The sequence below is a fragment of the Anas platyrhynchos genome, chromosome 21 (genome assembly GCF_047663525.1).
Source record: "Anas platyrhynchos isolate ZD024472 breed Pekin duck chromosome 21, IASCAAS_PekinDuck_T2T, whole genome shotgun sequence".
Taxonomy (NCBI): domain Eukaryota; kingdom Metazoa; phylum Chordata; class Aves; order Anseriformes; family Anatidae; genus Anas; species Anas platyrhynchos.
Window position 1 is genome coordinate 12,846,277 of NC_092607.1, and position 18,462 is coordinate 12,864,738.

The window sequence follows — 18,462 nt, forward strand, 5'->3', positions numbered from 1 at the left end:
TTAAGTTGAAGAGGCAGAAAGTTTTCCTCTTGTTTTGACTAAACTGGAGGAAACGTGCTAGAGCTGTGCAGAATTTGATTGCCAAACACAAAGCGAAGATACACAGTGAGAAAGATAGTAAAGGTTTAACCCAACTGATGTAAGAAACAAAATTCAAGGATGCCTGTGTTTCCTTGCCTTTATCACACTGTTAATCTTTAATCAGGAAAACAGTTCTGAGAAGAGCTCTTTGTGCACAGCTAAACAGGCATCAGTGCTTGGAAGTTAATGGGATCACCAGAGAATGAGACTATTAAATCATTGTCCTAATAAATCAATAAGTGAGATGTACAACCCAAAGGAGTTCAAATTCTGCTTCCACGTGGATATGCAGCAAGTGCACATTAAACCTTGCAAAATCAGCAGTAAGGAACTGGTTGGCGGGTTCAGAAGAGCAGTGGCTTCCTGTGCAAGTTTTTTCCAGCTCAGATCACAAATCTGTACAGATGCTGAAGCTTCTGAGGATCCCAAATTGAGCTTCTCAGTTTAAAAATCCAGAAAAATCTAGGATGGACTACAGAATTTAAGGGCACGTATATACTAGTGTGGTTTCACTGACAGCAGGTGATTTACTCCTTGATATTTATCAGCAGAGAAACCTTAAATCTTAGTCTTCCTTCCAGCCAATGACGAATCATCACTTAATGTCCAAAGCTAGATAGCCCTGTGCATCTCTATCAGGAACTTGTATCAGAAATACCTATACCAAGGAGCCATAGGTGTAAATCTTTCATGCTTCTGTAAGAATAAACAAAGTCAGCTTTATAGTACTCCCTTCTTTATAATCTTTTTGAACAGCAAGATGAGCAAGTGCCTAGAAAGCAAATGAGAACAGCTAAGTGACTGGTGTTTTGTGAGTAATACTTTGTTCATACTTTGTTCAGAGCTGTCTCTACTAACTTACAGTTTGTTGATCTGTCATTCATACCCTTGTTTTGTGCTGTCTTGGTGATATCTAGGCAGCGTGCCGTGTATGTTTTTGCCCCAGATAAGGAGGTACTGCCTTCATGCTATCATAATGCAAATTCGTGAACTTTACAAGGTTAACACGTGGATGACTTGTTTTTAATTTCTTTGCAGGATGCAAGTTGGTTGTTATTCATTTGTACATATTAGTTTAAGCTCACATATAAGAGGTTCTTCTTTAAGTAAACAATAGTCATATAATTATGAATCATCCTGAATAAATAAATTTGAAGACAGGTTCAGATGGTAGGTAAACAGAAGTATGTACAGCAGAATCAGAATTCTGTCTTCTCAGAAGGACAAGAAAAAAAAAGTATGATCTCTAGGGCCCAGCTGCACCCTTGACCTCTTTACTGGGTGTTTTTTATAGCAAAAGTCATACTTGTGGCACTTGTCTGTTAGGAACCATTTACACTGGCCAAACAAGGATGTTTTTACATCAAAAAATCCCCTTGTGGTCTACCCAAGTTGCGTTCTTCCTATTAGAAATGAGCTAAGAATACATGTAGAGTATGTAGGATTTCACCTGACCTATTAACACTTACATCAGGATTTACCAATAAACACAGGCTCTATTTCAGAGGTAATTGGTTTTTGTAATGTTGATTCTCCTGCAGCAGTCAGGTTCAAGAACCGATAGGTATGCAGTGCTTGACATAGGCACGTTTGCCTTCTGACCTTTAGATGTAGCCTGGCTTTATTTCTGCACAATCAGCTTCTCTCTCCTCTTGTCGCTTCCAGTGTTACAAAGCGCTTGAAATATTCATCAAAGCTGTTTTCCTGGGAAAAATATAGAACAAATCTTACTTGAAACAGAAAGCACAGTTCAGCCCAAGTTGGTGCTTTTGTACCATCAAAGCAGAAAACGGGTTATAGCAAATGTTTTTCATTTCAAATAAGAATATACTATTTGCATTACAATAATCTAAAGAGTACCCAGCAGGGACTATCTGTGGCACCGAACATAAATATAGTAAGAGATAACGATCTTGTCTAATTAGGTTTTAAACTCCTCAGGCCAGGAGCTATCAATCAAACTAAGAAGAATAACTAAGAAGAATACACAAGAAGAGAGAAAAGTTGGCATCATCAGCTCCCAACCCCCTTCCCACAGAGAAGATAAAGGCTTGGGGGTGTAAAGTTTCACATCCAAAGTCAAATAGGAAATCCATAGCAGAGGAAGACACAGAACCTAAAACTATGAGTCTGTACCCACTCTTGGTGTTCAGAGCCACCCTTCTTTAAAGTTGGCTCATGAAGAACATACAGATCCGAGTCCAGTAGGCCAGATTGCATGCAATGAGCAATAAAAATGACAAGTGAGACAAAAGGTAAACGAGAATAGTTCAACAAATAAGAAAAACCATGCTGCCAGTCAGGTAGACAGAGCAGTGTCACTCTGAAATGATAGCTGACGATGGAATGCTGATAACAAGCAAGGGAACACAGAGGGACATAAAGAACAGCATGCAAAAGCACCAGTAGCCAGGTTTATCTCATCCTAGAAAAAATAAAGCAGTTTACATTTTAAAAGGTGCTGCCATTTCATTCCATAAGGCCTGAGCAGGTGAAGTCTCTGTTAAAAGGCATAGCTAGTAGGATCCCAGTAATCAGCAGGAAGTTAGAAAAGTGCTTGCTCTTGAACAAGAGGTTGAAACACAGCCTGCTGCTTGAAACTGTGTGGGTTTGGTACAAGGATTTGTCATTTACCCCCACCACAGGTAGGAAGCAGGGAGTCCTTGACAGCTGCAAACACACAGCACTGCGGTGAACAGATTTCACTCCAGCAAGGGTTACCATTTTTATTTGCAAAGCTAAATCTCGGTGCCATCTGGGCTTTGTATGACTGAGCAGAGCAGATGCTGCATAGGTGAAGGGAAACACACAACCTTATGCTGACTGTTTTCCACTCTGTTTAGTACAGTTTGTCCCCTTCTCTCCTGGCTGTGGTTCTGCTGTGCATCCAGCCAAAAAAACTGCATTAACCATGCAAAAAAATCAGTCACGTCCTTACCAGCCTTGAGCTGGCTAAGGTAAATTCAGACAAAACTTTGGTGGGTCCAAACTCTGCACGTGCCTGTTAGACCTTATACAGTAGCTTAGAAGAGCTCCGTAGATGACTCTTGTCAGGATTACACATACCTGGCTGCTGCTCAGACACCAGTGGCTAGAGATAGAGCCAGATATTCACACTGATTACTGACGTGGGTTTTAAGAGAGAAGACAGTGTTCCCCAGAGTAGAGTCACAGTTTGAGAAATGGCTTCCAAAGAATGCCTACATAGCAAGGTTAAGATTATGTCAATTAATGTCATCTCCAGAACTAATGGACTGGTGAGAGAGAAGGATTAACAATGAATAACGTGCAGCTCAAAGCCACCAAGAGGGGAAACACCATTAATGGGGAATGCTTGCCTTGTTCTGCTTGTGGCGTGCTGTCTCCCACCTGAGCTCCAGCTGCAAAACTGGAGTCCAAACTGGGTGTCTCGTGTTGCTGATAAGGGTTGCCAGTGTGACATGAGGGAATTAAATCCGTGGTATCCTTTATCACGTGAAGAAGGATACACACACTATCTCCCCAGCCAAGGCTCCAGTTTTTATCCTTTACAAGAGAAGATGGAAAAGAGAACCTCACCTCCCCTGGTGACTATAACATCTGAGAGCCTGTAAAAGCGAGCTCTAAAGAAAAGGACTAAATAGTTTTTGCCAAAGCAGAAGAAAAACAGTCAAGGAACCAGCCTGCCTGTGTGATCCACAAACATAGTATCCTACAAGCAACCCCAAATCTCATGCAGCTGGATCAGCCCCAAGAAAAGTTGCTGTAAGGTGGCAATATCACACAGGGCTGCAGTGGGTCTGGAATAAACTCCTGGCTCTGTCACAGGCTCTTTTGCAACTACAGGTAATTTGCACAGGTCAGGTTTTGTTCTCTAAAATTGAGAGAGCAGGCCCTGGTCTCTGTGAGCTGTACATTTACAAGGGCTGCCCTTGGATCAGGGCTTGTGCAGCACCCAGTAAAACAGCAATTGCAGCACGCTCAGTGTCAACTGAGTACAACCTCACAGCAAAAATAACAATTGGGAAGCAATGTTCTTCAGCTAGCAGACTAGCTGGGAGAATCTTTAAAAAAAAGCTATCATTCTTTAACAAAACAACAAGTGACATAAAAACTCTTTTGCAATGACAATATGTGGGATAATTATTATGGGAGGGGGTAGAATTTCTGAGGATTGTTATATGCCATTAACTTTCAGATCTCCTTGAGAGTGCTTTGTTATGGCTCCGTAGCAATGAAGTCTGAAGCTTTGTGACACATTCTCCTTGCCCCTAAGAAGCCTCACATTTATTTAAGTTCTAGTAAGTCAGAAAAAGTTGAAGTGCTCAAAACCTTTATTTTGAACAGGCTGAATGGTGTCCATCAAAGCAAACATCCCAAAAACACTCCTTTCAAGGCACTTGTTGAACACTATCATCTAGAAATGTCAGATTCACTCTCATTTAAATAATTTGACAGCTTCCAAGAAGACACTTGATGAGCATCACTTTCAAGTGTCAAGATGCACAGAGATAAAGTGCCAAAAAGTGCAATCTAAAGAAGTTGTATCAGCTATTAGATGAGTATTATAGTTACTACTAAAGATCTTTCACTTAAATCGAAAATAAACTTTACATTCAAGACAATTTTTTTTTTTTTTGAGTCTTTATATTCCCCCTGTCCATCTCCCATGTTTCTCACTAGTGAAATCTCTCAGCTCACTGAATCCAGAAGGCAGACACGTGTGGCAAACAGCAGTATGTGCTGGCATTGGGGGAACACCTCAAGACCACTACAACTGATCTATTGGAGATGCCATTTCTGATTGTATTTTTTGTGGCAGCCACTGGTGGTTATAAGAATTCACTATCCTCAGATGAAACCTTTACTGCCATGTGTTGGGTATCTAAATGCTGAATTTCTAAATTAGAAGATTCTTGAAAAAAAAAAATCTTGGCCTCGATTTGCACATGCTCCACTTACTTCATTACACCATAGTATAAAACACTATGCATGCTTTATATAGGGGCTTGAGGCTTACTGTGTGTTTGTGATAGGCTTTGAGATTCTCTGATACGAAGTGTTACCTAAATACAAGTAATTTGATGCTTAAGTGTCTAGAATTCCCAGTGGACATCTGCACTCAAGCCCTGCTGCCATCACAAATGAAAAACATTTGGAATCCTTAATGTGATTTTTAATGGACATATGTTCATAACACAGTGCCACCAATTTGGCATATTTAGTGTCTTCTCGAGAGAAGCCCACAGTTTGTATAGCAAGATTGTGGGAGGTTAGGATTGCAGTATGAGAAAATTTGCACAACACCTGCCTGACTATAATTTAATTGGCAGAAACTAATGCTCCGGGTTCGGGGATTTTTTCCTTCGCTGAGAATTGAAGAGGCACTAGGACTAATCCTGCACTGTTGCACAGGACCAGAAAATGATCATATCACGGCATGAGTGAAGTCTGAATAAAAGCATCAAACTGGTAGTGTTTTTTGTTTTGTTTTTTAAATGCTGTTTTACTCTCACAGTTGGTTATTTCTATCAATACTGACTTTTATCTGGCCATCAGCAAGGACTGGGATTATTTTCATACTTCACTGGAAAAACAGTCTGCTCAGTATTAGTGAAGAATGTGCTGCATTTTATTTTTACTAAAGTACCTAATAATATACATTTTAACATGAAAGTGGTTGACCAAAATATTTCCGATCTGCTCCACCAGCAATGGAGCATGTGGACTCCAAACACACTGTGTTCTTATTAAATTGTCTTTGATTTTACCTTTGCTTAATGCAGAGCCCCTTCTGAAGCAATTTCTAGCACCTCTTATCCTAACAGATTTTTGTTTTCCTTTTCAGCAATGTTTGGCCTTGCTGTGCATCAAGGACAGCCCCTCTTACTTCACTATTTTCTTCCCTTTGCATTTACAAAACATAATAAAAGGCTTTGCAGGAGAGATAGAGGATACGCTCCCAGGAGAAGCGTTCCTGTGGTCTCTGACCACTGCACTTGTGAGGTTCAGCTCCATGGTATTTGAAATTCAGATCTCTGCTCTGTGCTGCTCTGCCAGACTGGGCTCTTCAGGCCTTGCAGCTCTCTGCTGTCTACATCAGAGAAAGCCTTGCAGGAAACATCTCATTGACTGCACGAACCAGAGCAAGTGACGGGTTATGAATATCCTTTGTATAGGACACCTGCTTCAATTCTGTTGTTTTAGAGAACTCCCAAAATCTTAACTTGGATTCCCAAATTTCCTGTTCTACAAATTGCCTCATCAATACCAAAAATGCCAGTTTGGCATTGCTGGGAACTGGGTGGAAGTGGAGGAAGATGAAATGGCAGCAGGGTCACTTCTACAGTTTTCTTTGAAATACTTCAGCCTTCACACACCCTGACTGTATGGACAAATGGACATGCAAATCAGCCTCTCTTTATAGGTACAATGGTCTAAAATGGAGTGGGAAAAGGTAGTGAGCTGACAGACAGACAGAGAAAGAGTTAGAGGAGAGACCCTGAAGGGACTGAGGTCACACCCTCACAATCACAAGCATAGCAGTGGCTGTTGGTGTCATTCACTGCCTACATGTGTAGATGTGCGTGTAGTGCACTTGACACATACACAAGAAGGGTGCAGTCATTTCAGAGTGTTTTTGTCCTTTTTGTTTGCCTACTAATTTCAAGATGGGTCAATATTTTTCCCCCCCATAATACTCCCAATAAAATTACTGATAAGATTTGAAGGAGGGGGTTAATTACTAAGATGGTTGCTGATCTGCCTTCTCTGAGCTTGTAGAGATGGAATATAATTCCTCAGCTTGCAAGAGCCTAAAGTAAGGCATAACCAAAAACTTTCTTAAAGAAAAAAAAGCTCTTAAAGAAACGCAGCATTTAGATTTATATTGCCTTTTTCTTGAAGGAAAAAATATGGACAAAAGTAAGAAAAACAAGGCCTCCAGGCAGGCATATTTAGCAGTTATTCAGGCTGATCAGTGCTCAGCATTGAACTTTATCCACAGATCAGGCAGCGTTCCCAAGGTAAGTAAACACACCTTGGACGAGCCCCCGCTTCACAGCCAACTAGCGAGCATCTGCCGACAAAGCGTGCCAGCTGTGCCTCGCCTGGGCGACCCCCCGGCTCCCAGTTCCTGATACTCTTTGTACTCAACCTTTCCCACACACCAAGAATTTATGACGCTTTCGGATTCAAAGTCAAACTAGATCAAAGTTTGGTTAAACTGCTATATTTTGTAACTGCTTCAAACAGCAAACCCAAGGGCTAAGAGCCACCGCTTTCAGCATTCATTAATCAAACCTGTTAAATGATTACCTTGTTAGGGCTGCTTTGTTGACAATCCTGCACGATGACAATGCGTCAGTGGCAGTGTCTAAAGACATATCCAATAGTGACATAAAGAACAAGCCTCCCTCACCTCACCCAGTGGGTTGGACACCAAGAACAATATTTAAGGAAGGAGAAAGCCACCTAGGAAACAAGAGCACTCCAAAGCAAGTGAAACTGGATCAACAGAAAGGGGAGCCATATACTTGCTGACATCCATCCAACTCAATCTTTTTAAGACAGTAAGTAGAATGGTTTCTACACATTTTTTCCAGTTTGAGATTGCCAGTGATCCAAATTGTTTATATTAATTATATACTTCTGCTTAGAAATCAAGACTACTACAAATTCTGTTTTTGCGTCATGCATCCTTAGGGAGGCAGATTAAGACTGGTTAGAATGTCATAGCATGCTAACAGATGTGATATGTTCGATTTTAGATTGTGATCAGTATTTCAAATCCCTCAACAAGATCCACTGCAGACTGCAAGAATGCCCCCAGAGTTGAAAGCTGAAGTAAACATCATGCCCAAGGTTACCCAGGGGGATCTGGAGAGTCTGCCTCCAGAAGCAAGGGAGTTCATTGAAAGTAATGCCAAGCTGTGCCAACCTGAGAACATTCACATCTGTGATGGCTCAGAAGAAGAAAACAAAAAAATTCTGGACATCATGGTAGAGCAAGGCATGATTAAGAAGCTGAGCAAGTATGAGAACTGGTGAGTAGCATAAATGGAAGTCAAGTAGCATCTCAGAACAGTGACGTGTATTTTCTGTCCACTTACATTTAAAACTGTTCATAATTCTTCAATATTTGCTTTCCATGAACATTTTGGCACAGCAGTTTACGTAGGTGAAATACAAAGGAAAAGCAAACTTTTCCTCTAAAAATTAGCATAAAACATATTATTCAATAAGACTATCAACTGTACATTGTCTCTATTGATCAGTTACATAAATCAGGGAACTGAAATAATGTCACGAGACTTATGTAACTAATCATTAGCAATGGTTAAATATTATTTAGCAAATACATCTTTTGAAGAACTCTACTATTTTAGTCAATTAGTTTATTCATCAAATACTTTTTTTTTTTTTGTGGCATTCAAATAGCTCTGTGGGTGTTCAAATATTATTCAGTACAGGCATTATTCATATCATGCCGATGAGCTTTGACTGTAATGTATTCAGCAAATACTTTTTTTCAAATATTTCATCATCTCTCCCAACTAACCCAACATGAAAGGGGAATATTAACAACAAGTACATGCTCAGGAATTACGTGCCGACTAAGAAATCTTCATGGAAGAAATCTGCAAAGGCTTTTGAATAACTAAGTGCAGGAATTTGGCAATCTGTTTGCAGACTATTTGGGAGAGAAAAGGGCAAGATTCACCAGATAAATTATTCATTGTTAATTATATGCTTAGCTGTAGTGATGATGGTTATGACAGCCCAACTAGAACATTTTTATATTCGTAGAAAATTTCTATGCGCAGAGGTGAAAATGTAAAACAATCCTCTCTAATGTAAATAAATAGCAAAAATTCTTCAGAAAGGAAAAAAAGAATCCTATTTAATAAACTCCTTCGCTGTTTATGATCCTGCTTACAGTCAATATTTCTTTTGTGATGCCTCTAACTTAAAGGACAATGTCAGTCCCCTAGGCTGGATTCTCAACCCACTGGCATGTAGACCAACACTTAAAGTACTTGCTTGGCATCCACTTAGCTTCAGGCATCACTTTGTGGTCCCTATGCAAAACTACTGTATACTGATGAGAAGGAGAATTAAATGAGATTTTTAACTTTTCCCTGAAAGTCAGTAACAGAGAATAAAGCTGAGATAAGAGGCAAAGGAATATTAACATGTAACCAGAATTTCCCAAGCCATATAATTTGTTATTCATACTGTAAAGTCTTGAAACAATTTGTATGAGAGAATGTACCTGACTAATTTTTGAGATTATCTTAGTTATTCTAGTTCTGTCACTTTAGTTTTAGCCTTACAAAACATTGCACTCTTTTGTACTAAAGGAGTTCTGAGAGAAGGGTGAAAAGTGTCATGTTGATTTAAAAAATAATAATAATAAAAATAATCTAATTTCCTGACTTTCATTGAAATGCAGCTGGTTGGCTCTCACTGACCCAAGAGATGTAGCAAGAATTGAGAGCAAAACTGTCATTATCACTCAAGAACAGAGAGATACCACTCCAATCCCTAAAACTGGAACTAGCCAGCTGGGGCGCTGGATGTCAGAAGAAGATTTTGAGAAAGCCTTCAATACCAGATTCCCAGGCTGCATGCAAGGTGGGTGAGAAAGGAAGGTTGACATTGAATTTTCAGGATTACTGAAACACCATAATAATTACTGTGATCTTTAACAAAAGATTGTTAAATCTTTTTAAATCTTCAGCCTCGCTGAAGGCTTAGGTGTGGACACCAATACTATTCAATTTGTAAGTTTCATCTGGATCTTTACCACAGATCCAAATGCCTGCACAAGGATAGTCCTTGGTCTCTTTCCACTAAATAATTAATTCTGTTCTTCACAAAGAGAGATACAGCATGGTAGGAAAATTTGTATGTTTTTTTCAAGTCACAAAATAACTCAGCAGCAGATAGCAAATGAGGTGAAAATGGAGGATCCCCATCCGGAGCAATAACTTAAGTGATTTACACCACAGAGGAACTGTCCTCCACCCACCTTTACTGCTGGTTAGACATTTTGTCTGAACAGCTGGTTTCAACAATTAAGATAAAACTTGCAACATGATCAGACAAACAGTAAGCTAGATGTTTAAACATAGGAAACACCCACAAGACAAACAGCTTTTAAAGAAGTGAGAAACAACCTCCATGTTAATAAAGATTTTTTTCAAGAGTTCCTTGGTTTGCCTTGTCACATATCATTCATTTTACTCCTGTCCATGTCTTACAGGACGCACAATGTATGTCATCCCCTTCAGCATGGGGCCTATTGGGTCTCCTTTGTCCAAGATTGGGATTGAGCTGACAGATTCACCATACGTGGTGGCCAGCATGAGGATCATGACGCGGATGGGAACAGATGCTTTGAAAGCCCTGAGCAATGGAGAGTTTGTAAAATGCCTTCACTCAGTTGGATGTCCTCTACCACTCAAAGGTAGGGAAGATTAAAAACTCCCCAATGGAAATTCTCAGGAGCACATTTTAGAGCTGACTGCATTCTTTGCATTCAGGAAACACTTGCCATAGAAGACTGGGGTGGTTTGTGTAACAGCACTAGGTTCAAAACTCAATTAAAGGAATCAAAGCTCAATCATAGTTTCATGGAAAGGAGATTATTATCTCTCGTACTTACCAGGGGCTTTCCTTTGAAGCATCTGGTGTGGGTTGCTGTCAGAGGCTCAATGCTGATGAAACAGCACAGTCTGATCCAGCATGGAAATTGCTGCGTTCATGAGCACAACATTCTGTTCTGCAGAACCATTAATCAACAACTGGCCATGCAACCCAGAGTTAACGCTGATTGCTCATCTCCCGGATCGCAGAGAGATCATTTCATTTGGCAGCGGTTATGGAGGAAACTCCTTACTGGGGAAAAAATGCTTCGCTCTCAGAATTGCCAGCAGGATCGCCAAGGAAGAGGGCTGGTTAGCAGAGCACATGCTGGTAAGAGCTATTAAATCTTGTGTGTTTGAACAGCCATCAAACCCTAAATTAGCGCAACATAAATGCATCACATCTTGGTGTCAATGAAATTACAGTCTCATATGGATAGTCCTGAAGCATTAGATATCAATATATCACATGGCAGACTTTTCAGAAATAGGAAACTGCTTGCAAGGTTAAGTACCAAACGTTTTAAAGTAGGACCTATAAAATCAGGAACCAAGAAAGATTTAGAACTTCTGACAGTGGCTACTTGTAGGCAGATCCATGTACTTGAGCAAAGCCTGAACATTATCACCGGGCATCCACATTGCCCCTGCAAACTGAATCATGAAGGACTAATGCAAGTTTTGAAAGCAGTCTTTCATATTATAAAGAACTCAATGGACTCAAAAATCTGAAAATATTAGATTTTCTATATGAGTTTTGCATTGTGCCCTTCTTGCCTTTGCTTTCTGTTGTCATTTAGACATCATACTACTATAAAATACTACTGAAAATTTAAAGTTCATGATTGAATAGTCTCAGGAAAATGTATCTACCTAGTATGAGAAGCGCAGAAGTACCCATACATAAAGTGCTCTCACTCCACAGCAATAATGCAGCCAAAAAATATTGCCTGTTTTTCTTGTCTTAGCTGAGAAACACAGCTGTATACAGGCTGTATATCTTTAATTGGCAAAATAAATAACTAAAATTGAATCATATACACCTGACATTTCTAAAAAAAAAAAAAAAAAAAAAAAAAAAGATCTCCTTACACATTATCTAAGCGAAAAAAGAGAGGACTTTTTGATTAATAAAATATAGCTTGTGTTATTTGTCAACTATATTATATGCTGCTTCGTTTGTAGGAAGAAATTTGCATAATTAAATGTTTTATCATTAGTACTTGCTGGTAGACAATCTTCAAAATGAAAAATGCAAGAAGAAAGCCTTTTAACAGTTGCATCTGCTTTTCAATAGATCCTGGGCATTACAAATCCAGAAGGTGAGAAGAAGTATTTTGCTGCAGCATTCCCTAGTGCCTGTGGAAAAACTAACTTGGCCATGATGAACCCAAGCCTGCCAGGGTGGAAGATTGAGTGCGTGGGCGATGATATCGCCTGGATGAAGTTTGATGAACAAGGTATTGAACTGAAATTGCATTGTAGTACAGTCCACTACTGTTTATTTTTAGGGTCAGCAAGACATGCTACAAAGTTCTGAAGAGAACTGAAACAGTTTTATTTACTTATATTTTGTCATTTAACTTTCAGGGCACTTAAGGGCAATCAATCCAGAAAATGGCTTTTTTGGAGTTGCCCCTGGAACCTCAGTCAAAACAAACCCCAACGCTATTAAAACCATATTCAAGAACACCATCTTTACCAACGTAGCTGAAACCAGTGACGGCGGTGTCTATTGGGAAGGCATTGATGAGCCATTGCCACCAGGAGTAACCCTGACTTCATGGAAGAACAAGGATTGGACCCCAGATAATGGTAACCCTGCCTTATTCCACATTCTCTCTTGGCTTTCTCTGCTGAATTTAAGTTCGATCTGCCATTACGACCTTTTTATTCTATTCTGTACAGGGGAACCTTGTGCTCATCCCAACTCACGGTTCTGCACTCCAGCCAGCCAATGCCCCATCATGGACCCTGCCTGGGAATCACCTGAAGGTGTCCCCATTGAAGGGATAATATTTGGAGGCCGCAGACCTGCTGGTAAGAGATGCAGCAGCCCTGTAGTAAGCCTGAAGTGCTCATCACAGACGGGTTGAAATACAACTGGGCATAGACACAGATCTTGCTATCATGGCTGCAAAGGCAAGGAAATAGCCATGTTAGCCCAACTTCTCCATGTTAGCCTTTGACACACACACAGCCACTGATATTTCAACATCTAAATTGTTAGATGTTAACAAAAACAGGTAGTGATAGTAGAGGGCTGGAGAGAGATCAGGACCCACTACTCTGGGTAACACATAGACATGTAGCAAATTATTGTATTTGCCTCAAATTGCTTAGAGTCTAACCAGTTTAGATAGGAAATGCTTAGAGAATTAAAACAGTTGTAGACTGTTTGCAGATAATTAAGTGAAATTAGTTGTTCTGTTAAAGGTCACCTAACATTGGAAAATAAAATGAAGTAATGCTAGGTCTGAATCTAATACCATGATTGTGACCACAGAACCAGTATCTGCTTCCAGTAAAATCTTCTGGGAATTCTGAGGCCCCAGGACTCAGGTCAGCTGAGTACCTAAACATCGATGTGTTCAGTAAGTAGTAGCCAGTTTTGAAAATATCCATATAATTTACTCTAAGAGGGCAGGAAACGAACTAAGTTAAAAAAAAATAATAGAAGAATTAGAATAAATTACATAGTTTAAGGCATACAATACAGCGGTATCTCAGGTAGCAAAACCTGTTATAAAAATGCTTTTGGATCACTAATTACTGAAGTGAATTTGTTCTTTACAGGTGTGCCGCTTGTATATGAGGCCTTTAACTGGCAGCATGGAGTATTTATAGGAGCAGCCATGAGATCTGAAGCAACAGCAGCTGCTGAGCACAAAGGTAAATCAAAATCTAGTCTGCCTACCTGTATTAAAAGCAATCGCCTCTCTGGAGAGCTGTCCTCCCCCTCTGCTCTTTCACATTTGAATCTTGGCAGCTAGTTTTGCAACCTGTGCATTTTCGTGATAGAAAATATTTGTACTGGAATTAAAAGCCAAATTCTCTGTAAAAGTCAAATTAAGCAAAATAATCCCCTAGGTGGCAAGCATGCAGAACAGGGTGCAATCATAGGGTTGCCAGAAGAGTTGATACAGAGTTCCTGTTACAGTCTGTGATAAGTAAACTTACATTTTCTGTTCTGCTAGAGCTCAACAAAAATACACGAACAATGAAAGCCAGCTCTCAAGGATCTTCATTTAAGCTGCCTTGCCTGAGATTTAAGAAATTTACTTTCCATTGACTGCAAAAATTAATTTAATTTGTAATTCAAGGTTCATGTTTGTACCATTTCTTAAAGTTCTTTGGTTCCGATGCAGAAAGGTGGTTAAGGGGCTAAAGTGGTTAGGTACTAAATCCTGGGAGGAACTGACTCTTTGTGCTTTAGAATAAATGTGCTAAATATTCCTTAACATTCTCCATTTGTGTTTCAAACAGGCAAAATCATTATGCATGATCCATTTGCCATGAGACCTTTCTTTGGCTACAATTTTGGCAAATACTTAGCCCACTGGCTTAGCATGGCACATCGCCCAGCGGCAAGACTACCAAGGATCTTTCATGTTAACTGGTTCCGGAAAGACAGCCAAGGGAAATTCCTGTGGCCTGGCTATGGAGAAAATTCCCGTGTGCTGGAGTGGATGTTCAACAGAATTCAAGGGAAGGCCTCTGCCAAGCCAACTGCTATAGGTTACATCCCTGCTGATGCTGCTTTGAACCTGAAGGGTTTAGAAGATGTCAACTTGACTGAACTGTTTGATATCTCCAAAGATTTCTGGGAAAAGGAGGTAGAAGAAATCAAACAATACTTTGAAGGGCAAGTTAATGCTGACCTTCCCTACGAAATAGAAAGAGAAATGCTTGCCTTGGAGATGAGGATAAAACAGTTGTAGCTGATCAGAAAAACAATTATTTATCAATCCACATATACTAAAACAGGACAAAACCATTTTACCAAATCGACACACTGATGAACGGGGGTTATAATGAAAGTAGGTCTTAGGTTGGTTAGGCTATAGATAAGGGCATCCTAAAGTAACTCCAGACCTAATGATTTATAACTGCATCAGTTGTTGTGAATTGGTGAGCAACTGTGAGAATGTATGTGCACGGTCTCCAGAACTCTGATCTGTCACTCACATGCACAACTCTGCATATAGCTATTGATGTATTTAAATTACTTGCTGACAGCTCTGCAGATACAATCTAAAACGATCCACCCCGCAAGGTGTAGCACATTGTTCCCATCACACAAGCCACTAGAGTCTCAGATTAATTTTTTCATTTTTTAGCAGTATCACGCAGAGGAAAGAATGAGACTTAAATGTTGTATATATGTATTATCTAAACATATTTCATGGCTTAAATATTTTTTAGAAAAATGAAGTTGTAACTTGTATCACTTGTTGAGTGAAAGATGACTTTGTATTACTAATGCATATTTAAGATATTGCTATTATATATGCCTCATGTTCCTGTGATTTCCAGATGTTTTGCATGGCTTGTTCTTTAAACTATTGAAATAAATGTTTATACAAAATATGACCTCATTTCCAGTATTTTCACTGTTTATAAAACTACATGCCTACAATTTGGGCCTGCTGTCAATACCACAGCACAGAGACAAATTCACTTGGGGAAGTTAGATGCTGACTAGCATTGATCTGCTACTCCTAAGCAAAACTGTTTAAACCACGCACTTTCTTTGCAACCTTTATTCAAACCAAAGAAATGATATAGAGATTATGATACCAGCTGAGAGCAGTCATCCAGCTAGACATGTGCTCTCCATAACTGGGCATTATTAGTTGCTTCAGACATTTATAAAATAAACTATCCTCAAGGAAAGCCCTGTATTAGGCTGTTGCTCATTTGGTAAAGCCATAGGATTTCTCTCTGTTCCACAATACTTAGGCTTTTGCAAAAATAACTAGTGGAGCTGTTGAAGTAAAGACAGTTTGGGAAGTTTTCTGGGTTGGGCGAGATGCCTAAAGCCTTAGAGCTCAATGAAAACTTGGGGCTAAATGGGCCCAAAGTTGGTTTCCTTGTCAATCAAGATACTAAAACTGTCCCATGTGCTCCCGAATAAAGGTGTCCTTTACATGCTTCTCATGTGCCTGGCAGGTATCCTGCTTTTTCACTTTGAATGCTTGATCTCCCCAAATATATTGCAAATATTTGCTTAGCAAAAAGAAAATCACTTACATTGTGTAATAAGCCTTTTTATAGACCCTGCTTCCTCACAAAGCAAACAGTACCAGGGCTGGTCAACAGATGCCCTTCAAAGTTTGCTAGGAGAGGTCACATAGCCCAAAGAGCCACTAACTACCTCCTGGCTTCACGTTTAGGAGTTAACACAAACATTATCGACTCTGAAACGAGCAATACAACACAAGTCAATAGATAGATCTCACAAAATAAAATAAAATAATATTAATAAAAAAATGGAAGAGAAAGCTGTGAGGAAAGCAAAGGAGGGCTGCACAGACTCTGTAGAAATGATGGCCAGTTGGCCTCTTTGCTGGTAAGCAGCACATCTGCATGGATGCAAGTCTCCTGTATGGTCATCTTTAGCCTGCATAATCTTGAATGGGCTCCAAATTAAAATAAATAAATAAATCAAATGGGAAGACTGCAAATAACTCAGCAGAGGAAAAAGCGAGCCAACAGAAACTAGTTTATGTGCTCCTCTGGGATTCAAAGAGTGCTATCGTATGTATAAAACAGAGTTGTTTATAGAGTAACTCTATAAATAGCTGATTGACTTGGTCAATCCTATACTTAGGAAATCTAAGAAAATCTGTCAGGCTAATGTCAGAGAATTATGGCCAATCACAGACCCAGAGTTTTTTAAGGGCCTCATGAGAGGATCTTAGTCCTGAGCAGTGCAGAAATGTTCCAAGTGCATTTTGAAGCAGTGCCCAAGAGATGTACAGTAGCTCAGGGCTTTCCAGAGTGCCTCTGAGCATCTCCAGCATGCTGATCTGCCTTCTCGGCTGGGCTCAATGTCCTGAATATGACAAAAGGAGCGGCTCATACTTCATGCCACAGGGACCTGTGCCAAAGGCCAAAGTCTGGCAAACATATGGACCTGGGACAAGTGAGTGACACTTGTCCCATGAAATGCTGCTCAGCAAGGAGCAGGTACCATCACTGTGATCAGCATAACTACAGTACAGCACACCCTTAGCTGGCAAAGTCTGTGGTACAAGGTGCTGACTGCCTCAAAAACATCGCCCACAGCACGAAACACTGGATTTGGTATTGCAGCTAAACCCTTGCTTTCTCCAGCAGTGGCCGCCTCACCTGGAGGCAGTCAGACTCCATCTCCCCCTCATCCTTTGGGTGCTCTTCCCATATAACTTCACGCAACTCGTGAGAAAGGGCTATCACAAGGAATTCTGGCAAAAAAAATATTTAAACCACTTATGGCTCTCTGGCTCCACACATTTTAACCACATGCACCTTCTCAAGTACTGCTCAGAGACTGACGGGCACGTGAATCGTTCCAAAGACTACAGAAAATGGGGAAAAAATCTGCTGTACCGTTAAGCCTGAGAACAAGAAAATAACTTTTTACGTGAATCATTCAACAGCTTCTTTGTATGTAAATATATCTGTAACCCATCAGCATCTATGGGGAGTACAATTTACATTTTGAATGATCAAAATGTTTAGTATTGGCAGAGAAAATGTTTAAAAAGAGAGAAGGCGGCGGTTTAAAATTTAGAAACTTAGTCAACCGTGCCAGATTATGATCTCAACTTCTCTCCCTCCAACAAATACTATGCTCCATAAAAACAAAATGAATTAGAACAAAATGCTTTTAAATTGAAATTTGGAAGTTCTCTTGATTTTCAAAAGAAAGAGGGGAAGGCAACAAATGCAATAAATTTCAACAAATTAGTAGAGAAATATAAAACTTGGCCTATTAAATGCAATTCAGAGAAAGGAAGCACAGGAAAGACTAACACATGAAGTGTACAGAGCCATAACATTTGCAACAGCTGTGTTATGAAATGCACTTGGTATTCTGGGAAGCGAGAAACAAAATACTTTGTTAAAACACTTGTGGATGTACTGGTGGCTGAAAAGAAGAGAGACAAAGTCAAAATCACAGTTTAACCATGAATACTGTTGAGGATATGGTCTGATACCTTATTTATGCCACGATTCACTGAAATGAAATGACACACCGCATCCATGGAGGCCCTGCTCAACTCCCGTAAAATTAGTGCAGCCTCTTTAATTGGCTTTTAACCACTCAGACAAAAATCCTGTCCTCAGTGCCCAATACCCATATTAGTACAGAAAAATCCGTAAAGCTCAGACCCAGATCTCAGTCCAATCTTTGCACAGGTGGAGAAGTCTCTGAGCTGGGTACCTTGCTTTGAATTCATTTCTAAATGTTTCAAGGTTCAGATTTTCATCTGCATTTTGTCTTGTTCCTTCAAAACTCTTTCTCAGGCTCCAGTCTGGGCCATAATTAGTCCAAGCATACAGGTTATCAACACACCTCTATTCTGTTAACATGAATGAAGGCTAAACCAAATAAAGAACACTGAGAAAGCAACATTGCTGCAGAGCCCTTCTTGGGAAAAAGCAAAATCCAGCTTTAAATCTCAGAACTCTGTGATGATAGGGCTATTTTCAGGGAAAGAAGAAAAATTTGGAGAATGGCATTTATGCTGTGGGAAATAGCGTT

At 39.8% G+C, this 18,462-nt stretch overlaps 1 protein-coding gene across 1 annotated transcript; it reads left to right on the top strand.

Moving 5' to 3' along the window:
* The first annotated feature begins 7,471 nt into the window (after nt 1–7,471).
* On the top strand, nt 7,472–15,302 carry PCK1 (phosphoenolpyruvate carboxykinase 1). Its single transcript, XM_005010407.6, has 10 exons — nt 7,472–7,631; nt 7,830–8,105; nt 9,515–9,696; nt 10,328–10,531; nt 10,853–11,040; nt 12,007–12,169; nt 12,300–12,524; nt 12,618–12,749; nt 13,506–13,601; nt 14,196–15,302. Exons 2-10 carry the CDS (start codon nt 7,882–7,884, stop codon nt 14,648–14,650), a joined length of 1,869 nt encoding a protein of 622 aa, XP_005010464.1. The 5' UTR covers nt 7,472–7,631; nt 7,830–7,881; the 3' UTR covers nt 14,651–15,302.
* The last annotated feature ends 3,160 nt before the right edge of the window (nt 15,303–18,462 follow it).

Excerpts from the sequence above, each read along its gene's own strand:
- PCK1 (XM_005010407.6), top strand. The coding sequence starts at position 7,882 with ATGCCCCCAGAGTTGAAAGCTGAAGTAAACATCATGCCCAAGGTTACC. Across the intron at positions 9,697-10,327 it reads ATTCCCAGGCTGCATGCAAG|GACGCACAATGTATGTCATC; the intron begins GTGGGTGAGAAA and ends CATGTCTTACAG. Across the intron at positions 11,041-12,006 it reads GGTTAGCAGAGCACATGCTG|ATCCTGGGCATTACAAATCC; the intron begins GTAAGAGCTATT and ends GCTTTTCAATAG.